Raw genomic sequence first — 23,180 nt, 5'->3', positions numbered from 1 at the left:
GCAGGGGCAGCAGCAGAGGCAGCAGCAGCAGCAGGAGCAGGAGCAGCAGCGGGAGCGGCAGCAGGAGCAGCAGCAGAAGCAACGGCAGCAACAGCAGCAGCAACAGCAGCAGCAGCAGCAGCAGCATCGCACCGCGAGTTTCAGGACGTTCTTGTACGCAACAGCAGCAGCAAGTCCTTCTCTTGCGAGGTAAACGCGGTAAAGAGCCAGCATGGGGCCTGCAGCAGCATGAGCCAAAGGAGAGGCCTCGGGGCCAGTCAAAGGGCCCCCGGGGGCCCCTGGAGTCACTCCTGCTGCAGCGCACACCTCAAGCAGCTGCATGCAGCAGCAGCAGCAGCAGCAGTAGCACCACATCAAAAGAGGCTAAACATCTGAACTACAACTCGGGTGTACGTACACCGCAGACCCCACAACTCACCAGTGCATAAGTGCTGCTGAGTAGCTCCCCATCAGCAGCGGCGCTGCTGCCGCCTGTCCACCGCTGCAGCAGCAGCTGCAGCTGCTGCTGCGGCTTCTGCTGCGTCTGTCTTGCTGCTGCTGCTTGCAGGTCGAACTCCGCCCGCAGCGCGAGAAGCAAATCCGTGAAGGCCTGCGCCTGCAGCGCGTCCAAGCTGCTGCCAGGGCCTTGAAGTTCCTGCTGCTGCTGCTGCGGCTGCTGCTGCTGCTGCTGCAGCTGCTGCTGGTGCTGCAGCAACGCAGCGTCCAGCCAGCGAAAAAAGGCCCTTTGTGTCTGTGCTGCTGACAGCAAAGCCACCGGGAGGCCCCACCTGGCCTCGAGAAAAGCAGCAAAGGGAGGCCCCAGGGGGCCCCCCTCGGGGGCCTCTAGGGCCCCCCCCCCGGCCAGTTGGCGCCACAGGCGCAGCACCTCTTTGCGTTCTGCTGCAGTTAGGGGGACAGTTCTTAGCAGCAGCGGCACATGCCCCGCTGCTGCTGCTGCTGTAGCTGCTGTAGCTGCTGCTGCTGTCGGTGGACTAGCTGCGGCTGCTGCTGCCGGCGGCGCAACAGCAGCAAAAGCTTCTGTTGCGAAGCAAGAAGCTGATGAGGCCCCAACTTGCAGAGCATTTGGCTGCTGTGCGCACTGCTGGCCCTGCTGCTGCTGCTGCTGCTGCTGTTGCTGCTCACGTTGTTGCCGCTGCTGCTGCTGTTGCTGCTGCTGCGCACTCAAGTCGCGCGCTCCAGAGTACGGCGGAGTTGCAGCAGATATAAACTGCCGGTTTTCCGCGTCTTCGTCTTCCCACCATAAAGTCCCTTTCTGCTGCTGCTGCTTCTGCTGCTGCTGCTGCTGCTGCTGTTGGAGGTTTACTGAGAAGCACTTGCTGCTGTAAAGGCGCCTTCTTGGCGGGCTAAGAGTGCAGTTGCCGCTGTCGCAGTGCTGACTGCTGCTTCCACTGCCTCCTTTAGGTGCTGCGGCTGCTGCAGGAGCTGCTGCAACTGATGCAGCTGCTGCGGCAGCTAGGAGGCCCCTCTGCGCTGCAGCAAGAGCTGCAGGAATGGTAGAAGAGATGCTGCTGGAGCAGCAGCGTCTCCGTGAGGCGCGCTGTGCTGCTCCCGGGAATAGCAGCTTCCTGTTGCTGCTGCTGTGGCAGCAACTGCTGAGCTTCGAGCTGCCGATGCTGCTGCTGCTGCTGCCAAATAATGTACGCAGCAGCAACACCGGCTGCTGCAGTGCCACCATTCTGTATAGATAGGCCTCGTTACGAGGCCGTGCTGCTATTGCAGCTGCAGCTGCGGGCAGCGAAGCTGCAGCACTGCCTTTCGCTGCTGCAGCAGGCACTAATTCATCAAGTCCTGCTGCTGCTGCTGCTGTTTCTGCTGCTGTGCATCGCGCGGCAAAGACCCCCGAGAGGCCCTGAATGCTGGTTGGAGCATCACACCGCGCTGGTGTTCCACCTGCACCTGCAGCTCGTATTCTCCGTGCTGTTGCTCCTGCTGTTGCTGTTGTTGCTGTTGTTGTTGCTGCTGCTGTTTGCTGCTGCTGCCGTTGTCGCTGCTTCTGCTGTGGTCACAGTTGCGGCGCCACTAGAAAGGCAAGCGTGCCCAAGGGGCCTCGGGGGCCTTAGCGCGGCTCCTTGAGAGTGTTGGAAGCTGCTGCCGTAGCTTCTCAGCGGCAAGATCTATGAGCCCAGCACGAGACTTCTGCTGCTGCTGCTACTGCTGCGGCCACCGTGGCTTCTTGGGGGGCCGTACTGGTGTGTTGCAGCGACAGCAGCAGCAGCAGCCCTGGCAGCAGGAGCCGTACCGGCCGCAGAAGCAGGCAGTCTTGGGAGCTCCCCGCCTCCATTTAGCCTCCTCGATGCTTCCGCATCGCCTAAGGCTTTGAGCCCCGTGGAAGACACTTTGCAGCAGCAGCAGCAGCAACTAAGGCCCCCTTCCTTAATATCGAGCTATGCCGCCCATCAGGCCCCCACACCGCCTGTGAGCCCGTGTCTTCCTTGAAGAAACAACCAAATTGCTTTGTTAAGGGAGAGTATACATAAGATACCCCGCAGCCGCAGCAGCAGCAGCAGCTGCTGCTGCTGCTGCTGCTGCTCCAGCTGCGGCAGCGGTCTGTGCAGAACCTCCAGCACTGTAGATGCGCGAGCTCTGGTGTTACTGCTAGAGCATCCTCCTTGCTGAAATGCTTTTTCCCTTTTATTTCTAACTCTTTTGCAGCAGATATCAGTTGATGCTCCTTGTCTAGCAGCAGAAGTTGGAGCAGCAGAGCTGCTGCCGCCTTCTGGGGCTGCCTGAACACAGGAGCAGCAACAGCAGCTGCAGCTGCAGCAGCAGCAGCAGCAGCAGCATGAAGTCGACACGCCGCAGCTGCAGCGGTGAGGGACAGTATTTGCTGCTGCATTTTGTGTGTCTTCTGCCTTTTAAAAAGACTCCGCCCAAATTTGCTGCTGCATAGTGCAGCAGCGCTTCTGCGGCCTAAGCAGTGAGCCGCTGCTGCGGCTGCTGCTGCTGCTGCTTGTCGGCCTCGGTCAGCAAGACAGCAGCGGCAGCAGCAGCCAAAACCCCCGAGGTGTTCGCCAGTGCTGCCGCTGCAGTCTGCAGCTTTGGGGCTTCCTAAATTCCTGCAGGGGCGGCTGTAGGCAGCAGCAGCCACTCTGCGGCAGCAGCAGCTGCCGATTTTCTACAGCATCTGCGAGGAGCCTTCTTCTCTGTGCTGGGCTGGTGCTGCTGCTCCTGTTGCAGTGGCAGCTCTTCTTTTCGGGGCTGATTCATAAACGAGAAGAAGACTGCTTCTTTACTGCTGCAGCTGCTACTGCTGCTGTGCTTATTCCCAGACTTGGGGGGGTTGTTTTATGCGTGGCCGGATTCTTGCAGCGGCAGCAGCAGCAACAGCTACAACAACAAGAGGCTCGGCAGAGCCAGCAGAGGCAGCAGCAAGCCTTCAACATGCAGCCGGGCAAACCTGAGGAGCACACTGCAGAGGGGCAGCAGCAGCACCAGCAGCAACAGCAGCGGCAAGAGCCCCAATGCATGAAGCAGGAGGAGAGCAATCGCAGTTGGCGCCAGGACCCGGTAGCCAGCGGTGAGGGCGGCCCGGAGATCGCGGGTTGCTTCTGCTGCTGCTGCAGCGAAGGAAGCTCTCCAGTGTTGTACGGTGGCGTTTGCCTTGCCTCAAGGCCGCCACAGCAGCAGCTGCTGCAGCAGCTGCTCCGGCAGCAGCTGCTGCAGAGGCAGGCTTAGCGCCTGAAGCAGCAGAAACAATTTGGTAGACTTCCGCTACCACCGCGGAAGAGTATATAATGGCCTCCATGAAGTTTCTTTGTATACATTTGAAGCCACTAGAAGCACTTAAACATTTTCTCGCGAATTGAAAAGAGCAGGATTAGCCGCGGTTGATGGAGACGGGTTTAGGGTGCAGGGTTTATCTTTGGTTGGAATTTAGGGTTTAGATCTAGGCGGTCAGCGTCTAGGGTTTAGATGTTAGGGATTAGGGTTTGTGCCTGCAAGGCTCAGGGCTTGGAGGGTTTAGGGTCTTGAGTTTGAGTTTAGAGTTTAGGGTTTAAGGTTCCTGAGGTGTATGCAAGGCACACTGGTGTTTGCGATGTTTTTGGTGGAAGAGTTTCCTGGGATGTCAAGACTAAACAATTAAACGAAAATGAATAAGTGAGGCTGAAAATGCCAAGTGAGAGAGTTTCGACAAACCAAAGAAGTCCAATCCGTCAGTTTTGCTGCTGCAGCTTCGGAGCAGCAAATATGCAGCATCAAAGAGGTCAGAATAGCTGCATTTATAATTTCAGCTGCGCCGGGTGTAGTCATACTTATTTCCCTTTTTATTAGCTTCCATTCTTGCAGTGGCAAAGTTTAAATTCGAAAGTTTTCTCTCAATCTGCTGCAGCTTCACCTACGCTAACACACTGGCTGCACGCCATCACACTCTGCTGCCACTTCTTAAAGCAAATCGCCCATGCAGATCTATTCGAAACACTTGGGCACTCAGGACAGCCAGAATGGCCGCCAAAGAGTACTCAACACATGTTCAAAACGCTGTGCCTCAACATCAGCTCTGCAGCTTCTTAATTAAAGTACGGCTCCCCGAAAACCAAAAGAAAACACTTATCAGCCACTGTGCGCAAAACTTTGCCTTCATTCAAACACAATATTGCAGGTGAATGGACGTTATTGGTGGCTGGGTTGCTGCATTATTCTCAAGATGCTCTGCGGTGTGACGCAGCACTCAACACTTCATAAAAAAACCTTATGCAAAAAAATGTTCCCCCCACAGCCCTGCGGTTAGAAACAAAACGGAGCTACTGAGGCTGCACTGCTGACGTAGCGCTTTGCCAATTAGTCCAGAACAAATCCACACAGCGTTGCCTCTGCGCATTCGAGGCTGCACAGCGCGGTGAACACACCAGCCATCACTGCATGCATTGCAGCCAAATGCTCCTCAAAGAAACACGCAACGGTGAAATTATATAGACATTTAAAAGTACTAGTGTTTATGCTTCGTGGGTGTTGTGCGCGGCAGCCAGTAACTCACAATTGATTTTTATGGAAGAATCATACGGGAGGAGTTTATATGCTGGTTGAAATTGCATGCGTTTGGACATTTAAAGAGTTTCTTCCTTCGTCTTTACCTATATTTGTAAAATTATAAACCTTGAAAACGTGTGTTTTCACGGGTATCATTAGTGCGTCCAGACAAATTCATTTCGAATGCATGTTATCACGAACACTCGCACAGAAGGAGGAAGATCTTTAAATATCCAAACACATGCAATTTTAATCAATATGTACATCCATTCTCTATCAGTTATGAGCTACTGGCTGCTGCGCACAAACGCAGCAGCCAGTGTGCGCCATATAAGCGCCAATACATTTAAATGTCAATATAGTTACGCATTTACACATTTATATAGCAGCAGCAGCAGCAGCATCAGTAGCAGCAGCTGAAACCGGTGACATAGAGCACAGCAGCAGCAGCAGCAGCAAACAGAGTAGCAGGCAGCGCGGCAAGACGCAGGCGCAGCGGCAACAGCAGCAGCAATAGCAGCAACACGAAAGCCAGCAGCAAAACTCAACCAGGCAGCCCAGAAAAGCCAAACGAAGTGCGGCAGTAGCAGCAGCAAAAGCTGGAGCAGCAGCAGCAGCTCAATCGGGAGGACGTGGGTCAAACCTTAAAGGACTCTAAGAAACAAGACTGGCCGCAACACAGAAACAGCAGCAAAGTAACAGCAGCACCATAGCAGCAGCAGCAAAATAGCACCAGCAGCAGCAGCGCCAGCAGCACCGCATTCCCAAGAGCACAACTGCAGCATCGGCGGTGTCACATGTGTCAAATCAGCCAGCAAATTAGCACCAACAGCAAAGCAGCAGCAGCAGCAGCAGGGGCAATGGCATCAGCAGCACGCCAGCAGCAGGAGCAGGGCCAGCAGCAGCAGCGCAGAGGCAAGCAGCAGCGAAAGAGACTCCAACTCGTCAGCTGCGCAGCAACAGAAGGCAAGCAAGGCTGCCACAGCACCAGCAGAAGCAGCAGCAGCAACAACAGCGAAGAATTCATTTTGCTGCTACGACAGCAGCAGCAGCGGCAGCACTCCGTTGTGTGCGTTCGCTCATAGCGGTCTTTCAATGGACAGCTAACACGTAAGCCCTTAACCATAAACCCTAAATCCCAAACCCTAAACCCTAAACCCTAGGGCCTAAGTCCTTGCTGCAGATACAGTGGCCTATTAATGGCCTCAGTAGCACTTCATTTCCTGCAACTGCTCAGGCTCAGTTCGTACATCATAATTATAGTCTGAAGGACTCATGAAATGTCTTCAAGAATGTTTTATTTGGACTTTTAAAGGTTCGGGCATAAGTGAAATCACCTTAAAATTTGCACTGTAACAAGCAAAGCGTAGCGCGCTCCGCAGCAGTAGTAGAATGGGAACGCTTCCTTCCTTAGAATAACCCCGAGTTTGCCAGAATGAATTATTTATTTATATTACATTTAATGTTTGTCCTTATTGAAGAATTGCAGGAAAGAAGCTGTGCAATTTGCGAAGAATCCTGCGAAGGAGCTCTGCTGGGCTTGCTATTGGTGCGGCGGAAGCGAGCGCGACAGATGGCGGCCTTCTTGATCTTTAACAAAAATTTTTCACAGAAATTCAATAATTGAAGCATTCATTTAATTGTTTTTTTGAGCCGTTGATAGCTTCGATTTCTGCAGGCAAGCTGCCACATCCGACACCTCCACAACGCTCGTGAAGCGTGCTCGGGATTTCAGGATGCCTGCGCCAAGTTGAAAGCTGATTAATTTGCCCATTAAATGTTTAATTCGTTTTAATCACGTGTTTAATTTGAATTACCAAGCATTTATAACTATTTATTTTCTCAGTTGGCTCCGCTGCCGAATCTCGCTGGTCCGGTTCTCGGTAAATTGCCGAAGCTTCTCTCCTCGTCACTACGTGCCTCTTTTTTCCACGAATTGAAGCCTTGAAGTCTACACTCTCTATTCTTTTTCAAGCCTCTGAAGTGCTGCAGTTATTCCATTTATCTGTTGGCTTTCTCCACCTAATCTAACGGATGAGCCTGAGCGCAACGCACAGCCCCGACTTCGTCGCAATTTTTCTTCGAGTCGCATGCATTGCATATGCAGCTGCATGCATCGCCCTTATGCAGTTTTTTGGCTTCCTTTGACTTATTTTAACTCCGGCTGCTGAATTTAGTCTCCCGTAGCCCCCGCTGAAGCTGCGGCCGTCAGCACCTTCCCAACTCTGCAAAAAAACGCCTCCAGCAACAATTACGATTGCCTTGAGCCAGTCTTGAATAGTTGTGAATATGACTGTGAGTGTTTTCTCACAAGTAGTCCATTAGAGGCGCCCTAACCGCCCTTCTTGCTACTGCCCCAAAATGTACCTTTATTTAACTCTTCTTTGAGTGGCTTTTCCATTTAGTTGTACTTTTACTTGTTCTTAGGAGGCGGGCAGAAAGCTCGTGGCTGCTGCGCGGGACGGCAAGCTAAAAGATTGCAAAGAGTTGATGAAACTTTTGCCTTCCTTAGATTTCTCAGAGCCTCCTGTGGGTGTCTTTCTGCCCTCATTAAGAGAACAGTAATAGTACGCTGATTTAGTGAGTGGTTTTGCTGTAGCTAGCCAGCTAGCTGACTGGCTAGCCAACTGGCTAACTAGCTAGCTAGACATAGTTAGCTAGCCATCCAGCCAGCTAGCTCGCTAGCTAGCTAGCTGGCTAGTTAGCCGATCAGCTGCCAAAAGGCCTTATTCAAGAACACACCGGCTGCCAGAGCAGCTGTTTAGCTAGCTAGCTGGTAGCCTAGCTAGCTAGAGAGCCGATAGTTAGCCAGGAGTTTCGCTAGCTAGCTAGCTAGCTAGCTGCCATGTTATGAACTGGGTTTAGGGTTTAGCGTTTAGGGTTTGTGGTCAGCAGCCCAGAATGTGCCATTGCACCTCCTTTGCCAGTCTACCGCCCCGAGTCCAACGCGTGCAGGACCTCGAGAGCCCAGCCTTCAACCTTCATATTCACGGGTCTAGGGTTTAGGGTTTAGGGTTTAGGCTTTGGGTTTCGGCGTAGTACTGGCGGACGGCGCTGTGGCACGCGTCGAGCCGCGGCCACGAGGCAGTGGCGCGGCTGCTGCTGGACAAAGGGGCCAGTCTTAACCAGCAAGACGTGTGGGGTTTTGCTGCGCTGCACGAAGCAGCCGTGCATGGCCAATTGCAAATCGTGCAGCTCCTCATCGAGAGGGGCGCCAGCGTCGACCTCCCAAACAACGTGCGCTGCTGCTGCTGCTGCCGCTGCTGATAATGATGATGATGACGATGATGATGGTGCTGCTGCTGCTGCTGATTACGATGATGACGATGATGATGCTCGTGCGGCTGTGGCCGCTGCTGCTGGTGTTCATAATGGTGCTCGTGCTGCTGCTGCTGCTGGTGATGATGATGATGATAGTAGGGCTTCTGCTGCTGCTGTGTTCGCTGATTCCAATATTTGGGCTCCTGGTGCTGCTGCTAGTTTTATTGCTGCTGCTGCTGCTACTGCTGATGATATTGCTGTTGTTGCTACTGCTGCTGCTGCACTGAGTTGCGTAAAAATTGATTGCACCTGTGACGCTTTGCTCATCGACTGAAAGCGACGTGACAAGCTGTAAACCGTAAACCCTAAACCCTAAACCCTAAACCTTAAGCGCTAACCCTTTCGGTTCCTAACGCCGCAGTAAGCATGCGGCCACGGTTAGTCAATTAGTTGTTCATTGCGATTAATAATGATATTGAACCTTTTCTTTCATTACTTTGCTCCTTCGCCACAATGCCTTTTCAAACTTTACTGCAGCTGTCTCTGCTGGGGCGTAAGGTTAAGGGTTAAGGGTTTAGGGTTTTGTGTGCAGGCAGGAGACACTCCCTTGTTTTTGGCAGTTTACGCTAGGCGCACAGAGGCAAGGGCTGTTGCTGGTTTTTAACATTATTTAAAATATCGCAAAAGATATTGGATGAACAATATAAAATTATTTTAATTACTAGTTTTATTAATTGTTGCTACGGCAGTGTATAAGTTCTTTTGTCCTCTTGCTGCTGCAACAGATTGTCGCTTTGCTGCTAAGCAAGGGGGCCCAAACAAACCGGGTCAACAATGTAGGACTCCCATGAGTAGCAAAAACAAGAAATATATAAGCAAAAGAAATCATTAAGGGTGCAGCAAGAGGAGCTGCTGCTGCACCAGGAGCAGTTGCTGCTGCAGCAGGGGCAGCTGCTGCAGCAGCAACAATGAGTGGCGTTGGGACTGCTGCAGCTACTGCAAGGGACCTGAAAAGCCCAAACCATAAACCCTAAACCCTAAGTGCTAGTCGCCGTCTTTTAAGGGAGAAGCGAGAGCCAGAGCAGCGCTGCCCTTGAAGGGACAGTGTTTAGTGTTTAGGGTTTAGGGTTTAGGGCTTAGGGCTTGAGATGCGTGCATGCGCAGGCGGGGCTAAACTGCTACCACTTAGCAGCAGCAGCAGCAAGGCCCCAACTTGCTGCCTTTTTGCTTTATAGGGGCTCTTACTTAAACAGATTTAGCTGCCAGGAGCAGCAGGAGCAGCAGCAGCTGCTGCAGCGGCTAAGAAACGAAAGCAGCGGCAACGCCGAGGAAGGCATTACGGAAGCGAAGCGCAGCAGCAGCAGCGGCAGCCGCAGCAGCCGCAGCAGCGGCAGCAGCAGGAGCAGCAGCAGGGAAGCTGAATCAAAAAATGAGGAAGAGCAGCAGAATGAAGCAAAAGATGAGACATCCGGTGATACTGAAGAAAGTTCCTTCGACTTTGGAGGAAGTGAGGCAAATTCAGATGTTCATTTAGTAGCTTTCTTATTTTTGGTTTATTGTTTATTGACCGCTGTTCGATATTAGGAGCTCATAATTTACGATGCATTATTTAGTTATTTATTATTTATTATTATCCACTGCTGTTTGTTATCAGTTTCTCCGTTTATTTTCTTATCTACTTTGCTGCTTCTTCTTATGCTTTTCTGCTTAACCGTTATCTTCAGGATTCAATCCCTACACCCTAAACCCTAAACCCTAAACCGTAGCCCCTGCACCTTAAGGCCTTAGCCCTTAGCTCTCAGCCGAAAATCCTAAACCCGGGAAGTTCGTGCTAATTTATCTGGAGGCTACTCCGAGGCCCGTTACGGCGCCAACGCGCACAATGCAAACACTAAAACCCTAAACCCTAAACCCTAAACCCTAAAACCTCATATCCTTGATTATCTTCGATTTACTTTTTGTTTTTTCAGGCAGTTCCTACAGTGCAGTTTCTCCGCAATTATCGAGTCGACAGCTCACTTTGGCGTCTTAGCACGAACTAAATAAAAGTAGAACGATGAAAACTAAACAAAACAAATAATAATAATAATAATAATAATAATAATAATAATAATAATGATAATAATAATAATAATAATAATAATAATAATAACAATAATAATAATAATAATAATGGGAATAGCCATGAGGCCCGGTCTGCTTGTGTTGGCCTGAAACGCATAGATGTTTCCGCTGCTTTGCGTTGAGGATGAATGCAAAAAGGGTTTAGGGCTGAGGGTTTAGGGTTTAAAGATTTCTTTGTTCATTTCCCATTGACCCTTCTTATTGCGAGTGAATTTGTATGCATGCGTTGCTGCATGCCCTCCTTCCGTGTGTATACATATAGACATATGTCATACATGTTTTCATACTTTTAAAATGATGAATATATGTCATTTTGTGGGAAAGCTTAAACCATGAAACCTAAACCCTTAATTCTAAACCCCAAACGGTACGCCATCTTCTTCGCCGTTTGGATCGGATATATCGCAAAACAGGACTCAGGAAAAACTTTCTCTGCTGTACTTCTTTACCTCAAAAGGATTCACTGCTGCGCATCTAGGGTTTAGGGTTTAGAGCTTAGGGTTTAGGGCGTAGGGTTTAGGGTTTAGAGGAATACGAATTTTGCCGAAAGCTGGCTAGGCCTAGATATAATGGGTTTGCAGCAGGTTGAACAGGAGCATTCAGCCTTGCACCCTAACAACTGAAAACTAGACCCTAAACCCTAAACCCTAGACCCTACGCCGTAAACCTTAAACTGTCGTTGCTGCAGCCATTCAACCCGTCCCAAGCCAGATGAGTGCAGTGCTAGATTTGCTCTGTGAATATTAAGCCCATATTTACTTCGTTTTCATATCAGTTCCGTGTTTGTTCAATAATTATTAGTTGGTTTCACCAGCTGGATGGGAGGCTTAGGCGGCTCTGTACCGACTACGTTCAATGCCATTTGCGACAAAAATGAAATTAAAAATTGAATTTTGCCGTTTTTTTTTACAAAATGACGTGTTTAGGAAGCGCAAAGACATCGTAGGTGACGGTTCGCAACGAGCTGACGACTGGATCAGGTGATGAGAGATGCGGTTGTTCCTGTCTCCAACTTTCGGGCTTCCGCTGTATGTTTAAAATTACAAATCATTTAATTTTATTAAAATTTTGGGTAAAACAATTTATTTTAATTAGAGATACTCAAGGATGCAATGATCCTTCGTATCTGCAGAGTTGAGCGGGGCGGTGTCGCGCCATCGGCCGCCTTCCTGTCCTGCACAACCCCGATTCGGATCTTTGCCTAAAGTTCCTCTATGATATTGAATTTAATGTTAAAGACATTTAAATAAAATGGGACAAACTGAAAAGATTTTAGCAGCCTTGATTGGAGGGCTCGCAGCGCTGCAGCCGGGCAGTGTCTCTCATCAGTAACTTCGGTGCCTTTGTTATATCTGCCTTATTCTCGAGCCAGAAATATTGAAAAGAGCAGATTTTATTAACTTTGCATTAATATGATTTTGAATTTTACGGATATGCCGGGAGCGGATTAAGCTGTTTCGAAAACGGAACAGCTGGCCAGACAGAAATCCCAGCCTTGCACTGCGGCTGAAGGCTCCTCCCGCAATTTCGAATACTTTCAGTTCATTAATTGTTTTGAATATACATTATTCTTTGAAAATTGCATAGCATCTGCTTATTGCATATCTGACATCTAGAAGGCTCTATTCTGTTCAATCTTCTGGCTGCTCCGCCCCCATAGCGTCTCAGGGCCTTCTGTGTTTCTCAGCAACCGAAGTCCTCCCTAATGCTAATTTCTTTGAAGTCTCACTGCATTTATGAAAACTAAAAGAAAGGAGCAGTACAAAATTTGGCGACAATTAAGTATGTTGCCCAGTTTCCTTGGGTACTGCGGCCTGGAGCTGCCTGTGGCTCGACGGCGGATGCGAAGGGCAGTGAGAGTGCGTTTGTTGCATTTTTTTGGGTGTTTGTGCATTTACTTGCTATTTCCCCCCAAAGCTTCTTTATTTGCCCTGCGGAGGCCACAAAGATCAGAGGAGCGGAAAAAGGGGAGCTCCAGTGCAACAGCCGCTAGAAGAGCTCGAGCTGCCCCGACGTCAGAGCCCCCTTCCAGCAGGCTCAGGCTCCCGGGGGGGAATCTTTAAAGAAGGAAAGCTACCTCACCCTTAGAAACTCTTTCTGTGGAGGACTTTGGTGCCTTTGGGGCCCTAAGAAGCCCCCTATTGGCTGTTTTTTCTGCTGACTGCCCGCGGTCTGAAGAGGCGTTACGGGAGAACTGCAAAGCGCAGCAGCTGCTCCGGGACTGGGGCAGCCTGACGCGGGTTGTGGCAGTGCCGCTGGGCAAGAGTCCGGAGTTTCGGGAGATGCTGGGAGCTAAGGGGGTCAGGGGGTCTCTTAGGGGGCCCCCAAGGCCCCAGTGCTGCGGCTGTACCCTGGGGGCAGGGCCAGCAGCAGCGTGCCGTTCAGCAGATACAGAGGCTCCGACGTGGCTGCTGCAGAAATTACGTATTGCGTGTTGGCTGAGGAGGGCCGGGCAGCAGAGTTTTCTGCAGAAGATGAAGCGAGGCCCCGGGGGGCGGCTCGGGAGCTGCAGACCTCGTCCATTGGACCAGTGGTCCACGCGCGGGTCCACCGAGGCAGCGCGGAGGCGCTGTTGCTGGCGCAGCTGGCATAGCAGCGGCAGCAGTTGCTGTCGAAGCCGACTTTATTCAAAGTGCAGTTTGTGGAGGCGGCGGACAAGGAAGAACTCCGGGTGTACAGGCAGCTTCTGCCCTTCGACTTGGACGAAGAAACTTTTCTCAGGTCCTTCGAACCCATCTAGGGGCTGCGAGTAGTGCTGGCGCTGCTGCTGGACGCTGAAAACGAAAAAGCGTTTTACGGCGAAGTGCCCGCTGGGCCTTTGCTGAGCCTCCGCGCGCGCTGCTGCCTGTACAGGAGAGTCGTTTTGAAAAATTGCAAGACACCGCTCAGCTGCTGATGGATTTATGAGAAATACAAATCCCAACTGGCCTTCCACATTGCCCGCACGAGCCTCAAAGAGGCCGCCAGGGCCAAGCAGCCCCTGGGGCGGGGCTGTCCTCAAAGAGCTCAGGCCCAACCCGTGGACCTACCAGCGGGCCTCTGGGGCCTTGAGAGACACCCCTCCCTTTTCGCAGCATTCCCTGGGCATGCCTCTTAGCTTGTACAGCCTCGACACCTTTCTTGAGCAGTGGGCCCGGGGGACTCGAGAGCTGCACTTCAGGTCTCACCGGCTAAGGGCTGTGAGCCCAGGGGGACCTGTGAAGGAGCTGAGTCATCACCAGTTCCTCTAGAGTATGCATGCAGCACCAAGGGCCCTTCTCGCAGTTCTTTACTACGAGCCTCGCTGCCCTGGTTGCGAACTCTTCCTCAACGCCTGGAAGGAAGTTGCTGCTGCCTTCATCCAGAAGTAGCAGCTCCGCGGCCGCCTCCTGTTTGCCCACCTCAACGCAGAACTTAATGATCTCATTGACTTCGATCTCAAGTCCAAATTGGCCGCCGTCACGCTATTCCCCGAGGGGCCCCAGCTATTCCCCGAGGGGCCTCAGGCCCTCGAACGCAGGCGCCTCTACATGGGGCCCCCCATAGTGGATATGCTCGGCGATTTTCTGCTCACAGCTTCAGCCCCACGGAAGAAGTCTGAATCTTCAACTTGAACTTGAATTCAAATCCAAAAGGTAGTGACAGAAGAGGCTTAATTTGATAACTCATTAAATGTTGACAGAAAGGGAACTCACAGCGCCACGAAACCGCGGCGAAAGAGTTCAGAAAAGACCCAAAGTCTGCAAATGAGGACGCTGGGCTCTTGGCTTTTCCAACAGAAACGCATGCATGCATTCTGAGCAACAATACAAACTGCTTAAGCAACTGAGTCAAGATCTTATTCCTTTCGTAAAAGGATTGTTTCATTCAGAACGTTTGCGGCTCCTTTTCGAAAAGGAGAAAGACGCCGCTTTTGAACTTTAATTGTGCACGAAATGGAAAAGCAACTCAGAACCCGTATTTCAGCTTGTCAAGCAATCTTTTGTGCTTTGAGTTCTTGCCTGCAGACTGGGCTTCGCTTTAGAAACAGTAGCAGCACCAGCGGCTAGCTGGATGGCTTTCCTTCTGGAAAGAAAATCGAGTCGTCTTTGTGGCGCTGCTGCTAGCTTTAGGTGCATTTCGCGTCGCAGCCAGCAGCCGCTCTCAGCTGTTGAACTACTGAGATTGATTAAAGTTTGCAATTTGCATGCAAGTTTTGAGACAACGAAGCATATTTGTTATCAAAAACCACGAAATACATTTCATTTCTTCTGCCTGGAAAGCCCCAAATTTTGTGTCCTCAGCACAAAAGCTCAGCTCTTGCGACTTTCTGAAACTCTTTCTCCACTTATTTGCCGATGATGTGCAACAAAGGCTGGGCTCAGACCAGAATCAATATTCAAGTGGCAACTTGCAAAGGCCTCCCGTGTTTGCTTCAGCTTCGTGGCATGCAAAAAGGGTCTCTGGCGGCCTGGTGGTAAGTCTTTTTGCATTTCGCAGGCCGCCAGAGGCCTTTCTTGCAAGCAATGAAAGTGAAACAAGCACAGAAGGCTTTTTGCAGCGTTGGCGCGGGACTTGGCTGAGCTAGCTAGTTAGGGTTTTGCTGCAGCAGCATTTTGCTTGTACTGCTGCAGCAGGAAGCAGCGGCGCGCCGGCAGCCCGCACTGCTTCACATTGGCAGAGAGTGAGGCTTGCATGCGCAGCACTGTTTTCTGCGCAGGCTTCTAGGCTGATCTCATTAGGGCAATTTCCTTTCTTCTAAATTGAAAGCGTTTAATGCCACTAAGCAGCTGCAGCCGCATTACAGAAATCGAAAGACACAGGCGCTCAAAAATATTTTAGATTTGCTGCTCGGCGTGAAGCGCAGGTAGGAAGTATTCAGGTGGCCAGCAGCCAGTCCTTTGAAAAGTTGCAACAATCTTATTAAAAGCCATTGAGCCTTTCCAGTCCAAACCACTAAGGGCTATGCTACGAATGTACCCAAAAAAATATTTATTCAAATATTCTGAATGATAACCGTGAGCCTATAGCCCCAAAGGAATTCAAATTCACTTCGGACGTATGGGAAGCAGATGCAGCAGAGGTCACCCATAGCTGGGCCAAAAGTTCACCTCATTAATATTGTTTACTTGAGCAAAGCCCCCAATTAGCAGCAGCAAAACCTTCACAGTTCAGAGACATCTGCGGGTTTTAAGAGCCAAAGGAACGATGCGAGCAGAATAAGATGTTTACATTGCAGAGTTTTTAGGGTTTCTCAAGGGTTTCATGAATCAAAAAATTCAAACTCAATTTTTGACTGCAAAAGGTCTCATTACTTGTCAGAGAGGGAGCCGTTGGTGTCTTTAAAGATTCGACTTAAGAGCTCCCAGCGGCTGAAACGGCCTCGTGCCTCATACTGCCGAAGGCACTCTTGAAGAGCGCTGGGGCAGACAATTCCAAAGAGTTTGACGAGCTGTATGAGTGCAGAGATCGCCTGGTTTTTTTGGGTTTCTAGAGAGACAGCAGCGGCCTGTTTTTTGGCTGCGGCGACCGCTTCCTTCAGGGCTTTGGGGGCCCCAGAACGGGCCCCGGGAGGCCCCTCTGGGGCCTCCAAATAAGCCTCATAGCCCTCACGAAACGAGCTCTTAAGGTCCAAAATTTGCCGCACGCATGTGTCCACCGCCTGGCAAAGACAGTTTTCTGAGAGAAGCTCCAGGAGGCGGCGGTTTGCGTGGAGCCGCTCGAGGTGGCTGTACATCGGAAGCGCCAGCAGCCGCGGCATCAGCAGCGAGTCCGGACTGCACATTTCAAAGACTTTTCTAAATTTCCGAAGGCCCTCTTCTTCATTGGGAAGCCCCCTCTCTGGGGCTATCCAGAGGGAAATGGTATCGAAGAGGCAACTCGCAATCTGGAACAAAAGCCAAGGGCTCTGAGCCTCAAACGGCAAAGATACTGTATGCTGGGCGAAACTGCAGACCTCCTCTTTTTCCTCAGCCTCCTCTTCATTCGTCCTTTCTATTTCATTCGCATTTGGCTGATTGTCAGTGTCTCTCGACCGGCCTGCAGCAATGTCTGCAGCAGAGTCTGCAGCAGCGGTTGCAGCAGCGCCGGCGGCAGCGTCTGCAGCAGCATTTGCAGGAGCCTCTGCAGTAGAGTCTGCAGCAGCCGCAGCAACAGCGCCTGCATGAGCGTCTTCAGCAGCGTCTGCAGCAGCGTCTGCAACATTTCCTGCAGCAGTATCTCCAGCAACGTCTGCTGCAGCCCGTGCAGCACCATCTGCTGCAGCGTCTGCAGCAGCGCCTGCAACAGTACCTGCAGCACCGTCTGCAGCAGCATTCACAGCAGTGCCTCCGTGCTCCTTGGCAGCATCGCAGCAGCCCATCTTGCATGCGTCTGGCCGATTTTGCAGCTTGCTGGGCGGTTGCAGCGCAGCAAGGGTGCCGTAGACGAGGGCTGAGAGGCTGCTACGATCTTCAGCGAGCATGGGAAGGCAGAGGCGCAGCAGAAGCACAGCTTGCTGTTTGAGTTCTGCTGCAGCTCGCAGCGCAGCAAGCCGCAGCTCCCGCCGCTTGCCCAGTGGCATTTCTTCCAGAACTGCGCCGGGATTCTTGTCTGGATAAGTAGCAGCAGAATGATGAGCGTAGTCCATGCATGCGCTGCGAAATAGCTTAGTATGCAGAAACGGGCAGCCCAGAAAGCGGGCCAAGTTCTGAGAAAGCCCCGACAGCAGCAGCAGCTGCTGCACCGCTTCCCCCCAATTCACATTTCCCAGGCCCGGCAGCGTCAAAAGTTCTGTCAGGGCTGCTAGGGCGTCTTGCGCGTCTTCGGCGCATTCCACTTCCTGCAGCAACCGCAGCAGCAGCTGCTGCAGCACGCCGGCGGCCGCTGCCACCGGGCAGTCGAGGAGTTTCCGCATAGGTTCTGATTCCTCGGCTTCGCCGTTTTGCAGTTCGGTGCTGCTGCTGCTGTCTGCTGCTGCTGTTGTTACTGCTGCAGTCCCTGCAACGCCCGAGCTGCTGGGGCGTGAAACAGCGGTTGGACAGGCCGATGGGCACTTTTGCTGTGGCGTCTGGGTCCCAGCGTCTGTGCTGCTGCTGCTGCTTGCTGCGTCTAGCTGCGCAAGGCGCATCACCAGCCGCAGAGCCGCCCGCCTGCAGCTGCGCCTCGTGGCAGCTTCCTCTGTTGCTGCTGCACATTGCTGCAGCCTTCCGAAAAGAACTTGAAAAGTTTTTTCTTCAAGGAGGCGGCAGCTGGGCAAGTGGATTATGTAGGTGCTGAGAGCAGCTAAGTTGGCCGGCGGGATGCCCCGTAGAATGTCCACTGCGGCCCACAGTGTGGCTGCGTCGCTGTGGGGCTGCGGCGTACGCCTTGTAGCTTTGCGGCAACAAGCCAAGTCGGTCATTAGCTGCTGCAGCTGGGGCTGCAGCTGGCTGTTTTCTGCTCCTTCCAGACACCTCGGAGGTGCTGCTAAACAGCAAGTTACACTGAGCAAATGATGCCAGGTTTCTTCCGAAAGAGTTTCGTTTTGCCCTCGAACTCCAGACACCAGAACCTGCACAAGCTGCGTCAGACCCTCAGCAGCAAAACGCAGATACGGCTCTTGAAGCAAATGACTAGAAGAAATCGCCTGGGCAATTTCAGGCAAAACTGGCCCCAGGCGGCCCAGGCCAAGGCTCGGGTCGGCGGCTTTCTTGAGAACCATGAAGGATCCTTGTAGCATCAAGGCCAGACTGCTGAGCGTTGCAACTTGAACTTGAAGTTCCTCGAGGACATTCTCCCTTAAAGCCTCCTTTGCAACTTCCCAGTAGTTTTCCGGGTCGGCAAAGGCCCCCAAGAGCTGCAGAGCCACTCTGTGCGACTCCACTGCTGCTGTTGCATGCTGCTGCGGCGCCGCGAGGACTCTGCAGCAAATTGCAAAGCAGCTGTCGAGCCATTCCACAGCAGCTTCTTCTATAAAGGCGAAAGAAACCACCAGGAGGCGGGCGGAAGCGGTTTGGGAGACTTCTTTGAAGTCTGAAACGGGCTGAAAAAGGGTTTTTGCAAAACGCCGGAAATATATCCGAACCATAGTGCGGGCTCCCAGGGAGGGCCTGGGGGGGTCGCCCACGAGCTCCTCGCCGGGGGCTGTGAGTTGATTTTGTTTGTTCTCAACTAAAGAAAATCCTTCGATGCCCAGAGACTGCAGGCGCTCAGTGTAGGAGCTGACGAAAGCAGCAAATTGCTGCGCCTCTTCGCGCACTTTGGCAGCGCCCGAAACGGCCCAGCAGCCGCCCAGGGGAAAAGACAGGAAGGCTTTTCCCCCGTAGCTCCACAAGTCCGGAGTGCCGAGTTGCTTGATTTCCCTCAAATCCTTTTCGTGAAGTTGCTCGTAGTGCCTCCCGAGCCGCTCCAAAAGGAGAAACACGAGCTGCTGAATGGGCCGGAATGAATCAAAGAGCCCGCTCAGCAAGTAAGGGAAGAGCCAAGTTTCGTAGTCCGCCTTATCTTGCAAATTGAGCAGCCAGTAGCAAACAGTGTCGAAGAAATACATACGCACCAGCGGCGAGCGGTCTGCCAGCAACTCCGCGAAGTAGTTCCTTATGGTTGTGACTTCGTACAAACTCTTGATCGGGACTATGTTGGGGTCCCGCCAGCCAGCCAGCATGTGAACAATTTCGCCGTTGTACTTGTACAAGCCACAAGAAAGCACCAGTGTGAGTGCGCGAAGAGCTCCCATTCGTATTCGCGAGTGCTGGTGCACAAGACAGGAAAGAAGTGACCTCGCCAGCGGCTCAGTGAAGTGCAGCAGCATGTTTTGGTGCCGACTGCAGAGCTCAACGACGGCTTCCAGTGCCAAACACTTCACCTCAGGGCACAAATCCATTGCGCCGGCGCGCAGCAGGCCTACGGCCAAGTCTAGGTGGCTCAAAACGGCTTCATCTGAACTTCTGTGCAGCACCAGCTGAAGCAACTTGAACAGACTCTGCCGCATTTCGTCGCTCTGTTCTATGGGAGTCAGCTGCAGGGGCTTGTACTCAGGGTCTGGGCGCATCACTGGGGGCAGGTGAGCCACTCTTTCAATGTCTTCGGAGCCAAAGCGGGCAGTCAGCGCCCGCAGCACTTCTCCCAGGGCTTCGTCAACTGCTGCTGCTTCGCAGAAAAACTTAAAGAGAATACTGGCTGAGAGGAGCCGCGCCTTTTCGGCGGGCTCCGAAAGACACAGCAGCAGCGGATCCAGCAGCAAAGCAAACGCTCTTTTGTAAAAAAGGCTGGGCACTGAGGCGTCCACAAAGACCCGCTTCAGCGCCTCAAGAGCGGTGTACCTGCGGCTGCTGCGGCACTCTTCCTTCAGTACATTTGCCTGTCGCTGCACTGTGCAGGACACAGACTTCCAGCTCTCAAGACCGTAGGCTGTTCTGCTCCCTGGCGATTGCGCCGCCAATTGGGCTTCAGCACTCTCTCTGTGTGAAATAAGCTCATCTGCAGGTTTTTGCGGGGGTACTGCAGAGCTCTGGTGAACGCTAGTGGCCTTTTCTTGCGAAAGTTCATTTTTCTTGACTTTTGGAATCTGGAAACTGGACAGGGAGCGACTGCAGTTCGGCGGTGCTGCGCTCCAGCTACATCCCGACTGCTTCAGTTCATGCCACACTCTGTCTACCAAATCCATCGTGATGCCGAACTTCTGCGTTTCAAGAGTCCAACTGCTGCTTTCGCGAGTCTCAGCCCTCTGCTTGCTGCTGAACTAATTCTGGCACCTCAGGGGAACAACATCCAACCTAGTTCAGGGGGCTATATCTGGCTCGACCACCGCAGAAGCCCGAACGTGTAAGCAATAACTAAAACTTTTTTCAAATCAACATTGACCCAATGTTGAAATGTCATGTTCGCCTCTGTTTGCCGGTGAATATCTACTCGTGTGCAGCGCCTTCAGAAAGAAACGCCTGCCACCCTGGCAGAGGCTAGCTCTTTACTTGGTGAATATGTTCTAGAAACTACGAGTCATATTCTGAGAATTTTCCTCGTTTCAACGAAGAATCCTTCGTTCTTTCCTAAAACAGTTGTGTAGCAAAGGCAGTACACGGCAGCACAGAAGCACCACTAGGTGCGTTCGCGCGCTGAAGATCTGTTCCCACTGAAACAACACACGAATAACAGCATATGTGCCTTTGCCTGATGATGTAAACATTTTATCTTCCAAATCAGTTGTAACTTGGCGAAGCTTTCCCCGAAGCTTTTCGTCCGCCCGATCGCCACAGGGCTGTTCCGGCGGTCAGCTTCCTAAACTGCTGCCAGTGTCTCCCGTCTCATGTCCACGCAAATGAATACCAAAATGAATACTAAGGCAATCACTGTATTTTTTCCAAAGATATCCCCCAGTTGCTCTAATTCTTGTGTGACGCTGTGCGCACTGATTTCTGAAAGCATAACATCTTCGGTAGAACCTGGAACATACCACGCTCGAGGGCCCCTTGAGAGCATGTATGTGACTGCTGTAAACAAATCCCTAGTCTCGACAACGCGACAAACTGTTCACGTCGCTTCTAAACCTTTCGCAAACTTTCTTAGCTGGTGTTTATATATTTTGAGAGTTTGACATTGGCTCTAATAGGCCCTTCTGAGGAGTTTCCCACCGGTGTGTGATGGCGGCCCATTGCCCGCTACAGTAAGCGAACAGGGAAGCGGCAAGCAGAAGTTCTGCTCTGACAGCATTAAAGATCTCACGGGTAACACAAAAGCGACTCAACACCTTAATTATTGCGCCAAAAATGCACGCTCTACACTCCCTAATCTTAATTGTCATCATTGCCGACGCCTTCCTTGAAGCAAAGACTTCAGAAGACGAATTGACGACCGCAAGCCATTTAGGAGGAACACCTCAAGCTGATAACCCCGATATTTCGGTCTTATTGAGACGCTGGCCTGGAGTGTTGCCTGCAGTCTCAAGCCTCGCCCTACTGATCGCGACGATTGTTGGGTTTCTTGGCATTCGTCGTTACAGTTCAATCAAAGGTCACGGTCCTAACGAAACGCCCGGACAACACAAACGCAATATTGCAGAAGGCGGGCAAAGTCCTTGCCTCGTAAGCTTTAGTCTTTTGAGTGACGTGAGAGTGTTTAGGAGCGACGCGCTGGCGCGACGCGCCAGGTCACCAATAGTTACTAGTATCAAATGACCGCTCATTCTGAGCGTGACCTAAGCGCGAAGTTGATTAACTGCACTCAAAATGCTTTTCCCAGGCTCCTAGGTATCTCGTCGCATCCCGTACACTCTTGCTACGGCGACATGCCGTTAATGGAGGCTGTGGTTAATGTATCAATCCTTTCTTTTGTAAAATGCGTCTTAGGAGACTGAGATTTGTGACTTCATGTCGTGAGTCGAGGGCTTCGTGTGTAGCACATGGAATCGCGCCAGTGCGTTTACGTATCCTTTTTGTGTTGCGCTCTCGGCCGATCAACTGTTCTATTCAATGGGACGTATTCCGACAAGAACTGACGCTTGTGAGTCTATCGTGTGCCTCGACTGCTTTGCGTGTGACTTATGGAGTTCGCCAGTGTATTTTGTGAACAAGATTGATTTCAGTCGCAGTGTGCCTGCAGTGTTGGTGAGATTAGTGTACAGGTAGACCGTGTAGAGGCATGCAACCGATGATGATGACGATGCGCTGCGTCTCCCTGCGAAGCACAAAGCCGCTTCTCACGCTGCGCAGGTGGGTTCTTTGAGAGCTTTTGCTTGCATGTGTGTCTCGTACACATACTCTGTCAACTGGTTAGCTCGCTGGGGGGCATGTTGCACTCACATACAATATACAGCATAAACAGACGTGCGGAAGAGTGAGCCAATGTTCCTTGCCCTGTCGGAGGGATCTTTTTCTCTTTGAGGAGAGAGCGGATGTCAGTGATTCAACGGGGTTGTGGTCATAGTGCGGCGTGACAGTGACGTCCGTGCAGCTGCTGCGACCAAGGATGCTTGTGGTGCTGTGGATGGGTACAACTTTTGCTCATAAGTGAGCACTTCTCATGGGTTTGCGCCTTTAGCATGCGTATCTCTGCCAGGCATAGAGCCCTAAACATGTAACCGAGGTCCAGGAATTGGCGGACTTCTGTCCCTGTGAATGGGGACTTTTTCTGACATTCTGCTGCTTGCGCTGGGGTGGTCGAGTTTGCTAATGGAGTTCGTGTCAAAGCGTAAGTAAACCCGAACTTTACTGGTGTGTACCACGGCCAGGCTATACAGGGTGTCCGCGCTGCTCAGCACAGCTGTACCCTAGGGATGCGGCTGGGTGGGTGTACCAAGCTTCAGTTTTATGTAGCACTCGAAAATGTGAACTATGGACCGTCATGAACATGATGTGCATGCGTGCCGCATTCCCCCAGCAGCCCTGCAGGCTGTGGTGGCGGGATTCTGCATGGCAGTCATGTTCATGTGTTACTGTGCCTGGAGCAAATGAAGGAACGTCTTGTTTAGCCCTAGTGCTTGCTTGTAAGGGTGATGAGAGCTGTGGGCAGTGGCAACACAAAGGTAACGCGGCGCATGCGCGTTCGTACATTTGTCGTGAGGAGACGAAACCTGTACCGCCACGGGCAAATAGCCTGTTGTTCGACTGCCTGAGAGTAGCTTTGGTGCATTTGCATTGGGGCTGTGGGCATTTTGCGCTCAAGCATGAACGGCCATGGAGGGTGTTGTTTGGTGGGCTGCGAGTAGAGCATCATTGCTGGGTTGAGAGCGCGGCGACGGTCGGGCAGTGCTTTGGTGGTTGGTGCGCAAATTCTCACCAGGCGAAGTGCGACCAGTGCTTTCTCGCTTTTTGTGTGTGTTTACGCGATGCAACGGAACCTGTGTGCATCGTGACTGGGAGCAGCATCCTAATGTTTCTGCTTTCAGTCATCCTTCATTTGATTGCTTCCCGCAG

General features: G+C 51.9%; 3 protein-coding genes across 3 annotated transcripts in view; 1 reads left to right on the top strand and 2 right to left on the bottom strand.

Moving 5' to 3' along the window:
• The window catches only part of ETH_00002425 (helicase, putative), a gene marked incomplete at both ends in the record, with an annotated part of 2,808 nt that extends 527 nt beyond the window's left edge, over positions 1-2,281 (bottom strand). Inside the window, 3 exons of the mRNA XM_013378035.1 lie at positions 133-315; positions 419-1,996; positions 2,240-2,281. Coding sequence (XP_013233489.1) covers positions 133-315; positions 419-1,996; positions 2,240-2,281 — 1,803 coding nt within the window. The remainder of the gene's footprint in view (positions 1-132; positions 316-418; positions 1,997-2,239) is intronic.
• A 1,100-nt stretch (positions 2,282-3,381) lies between these two features.
• ETH_00002420 (uncharacterized protein) lies at positions 3,382-3,675 on the top strand (the record flags this gene model as incomplete). The annotated part of the gene is made up of 1 exon (XM_013378034.1): positions 3,382-3,675. One exon carries the CDS (start codon positions 3,382-3,384, stop codon positions 3,673-3,675), a length of 294 nt encoding a protein of 97 aa, XP_013233488.1.
• An 11,947-nt stretch (positions 3,676-15,622) lies between these two features.
• On the bottom strand, positions 15,623-19,936 carry ETH_00002415 (uncharacterized protein; the record flags this gene model as incomplete). The annotated part of the gene is made up of 1 exon (XM_013378033.1): positions 15,623-19,936. The coding sequence occupies one exon, from the start codon at positions 19,934-19,936 to the stop codon at positions 15,623-15,625; it is 4,314 nt and encodes a 1,437-aa protein (XP_013233487.1).
• Between the last annotated feature and the right edge of the window lie 3,244 nt (positions 19,937-23,180).

The sequence above is a fragment of the Eimeria tenella genome, genomic scaffold (assembly GCF_000499545.2).
Source record: "Eimeria tenella Houghton genomic scaffold, Eth_scaff71, whole genome shotgun sequence".
In the NCBI taxonomy this organism is placed as follows: Eukaryota; Apicomplexa; class Conoidasida; order Eucoccidiorida; family Eimeriidae; genus Eimeria; species Eimeria tenella.
The sequence above is the reverse complement of the archived record's forward strand: the minus strand, read 5'-3'. Positions and strand labels throughout refer to the sequence as shown.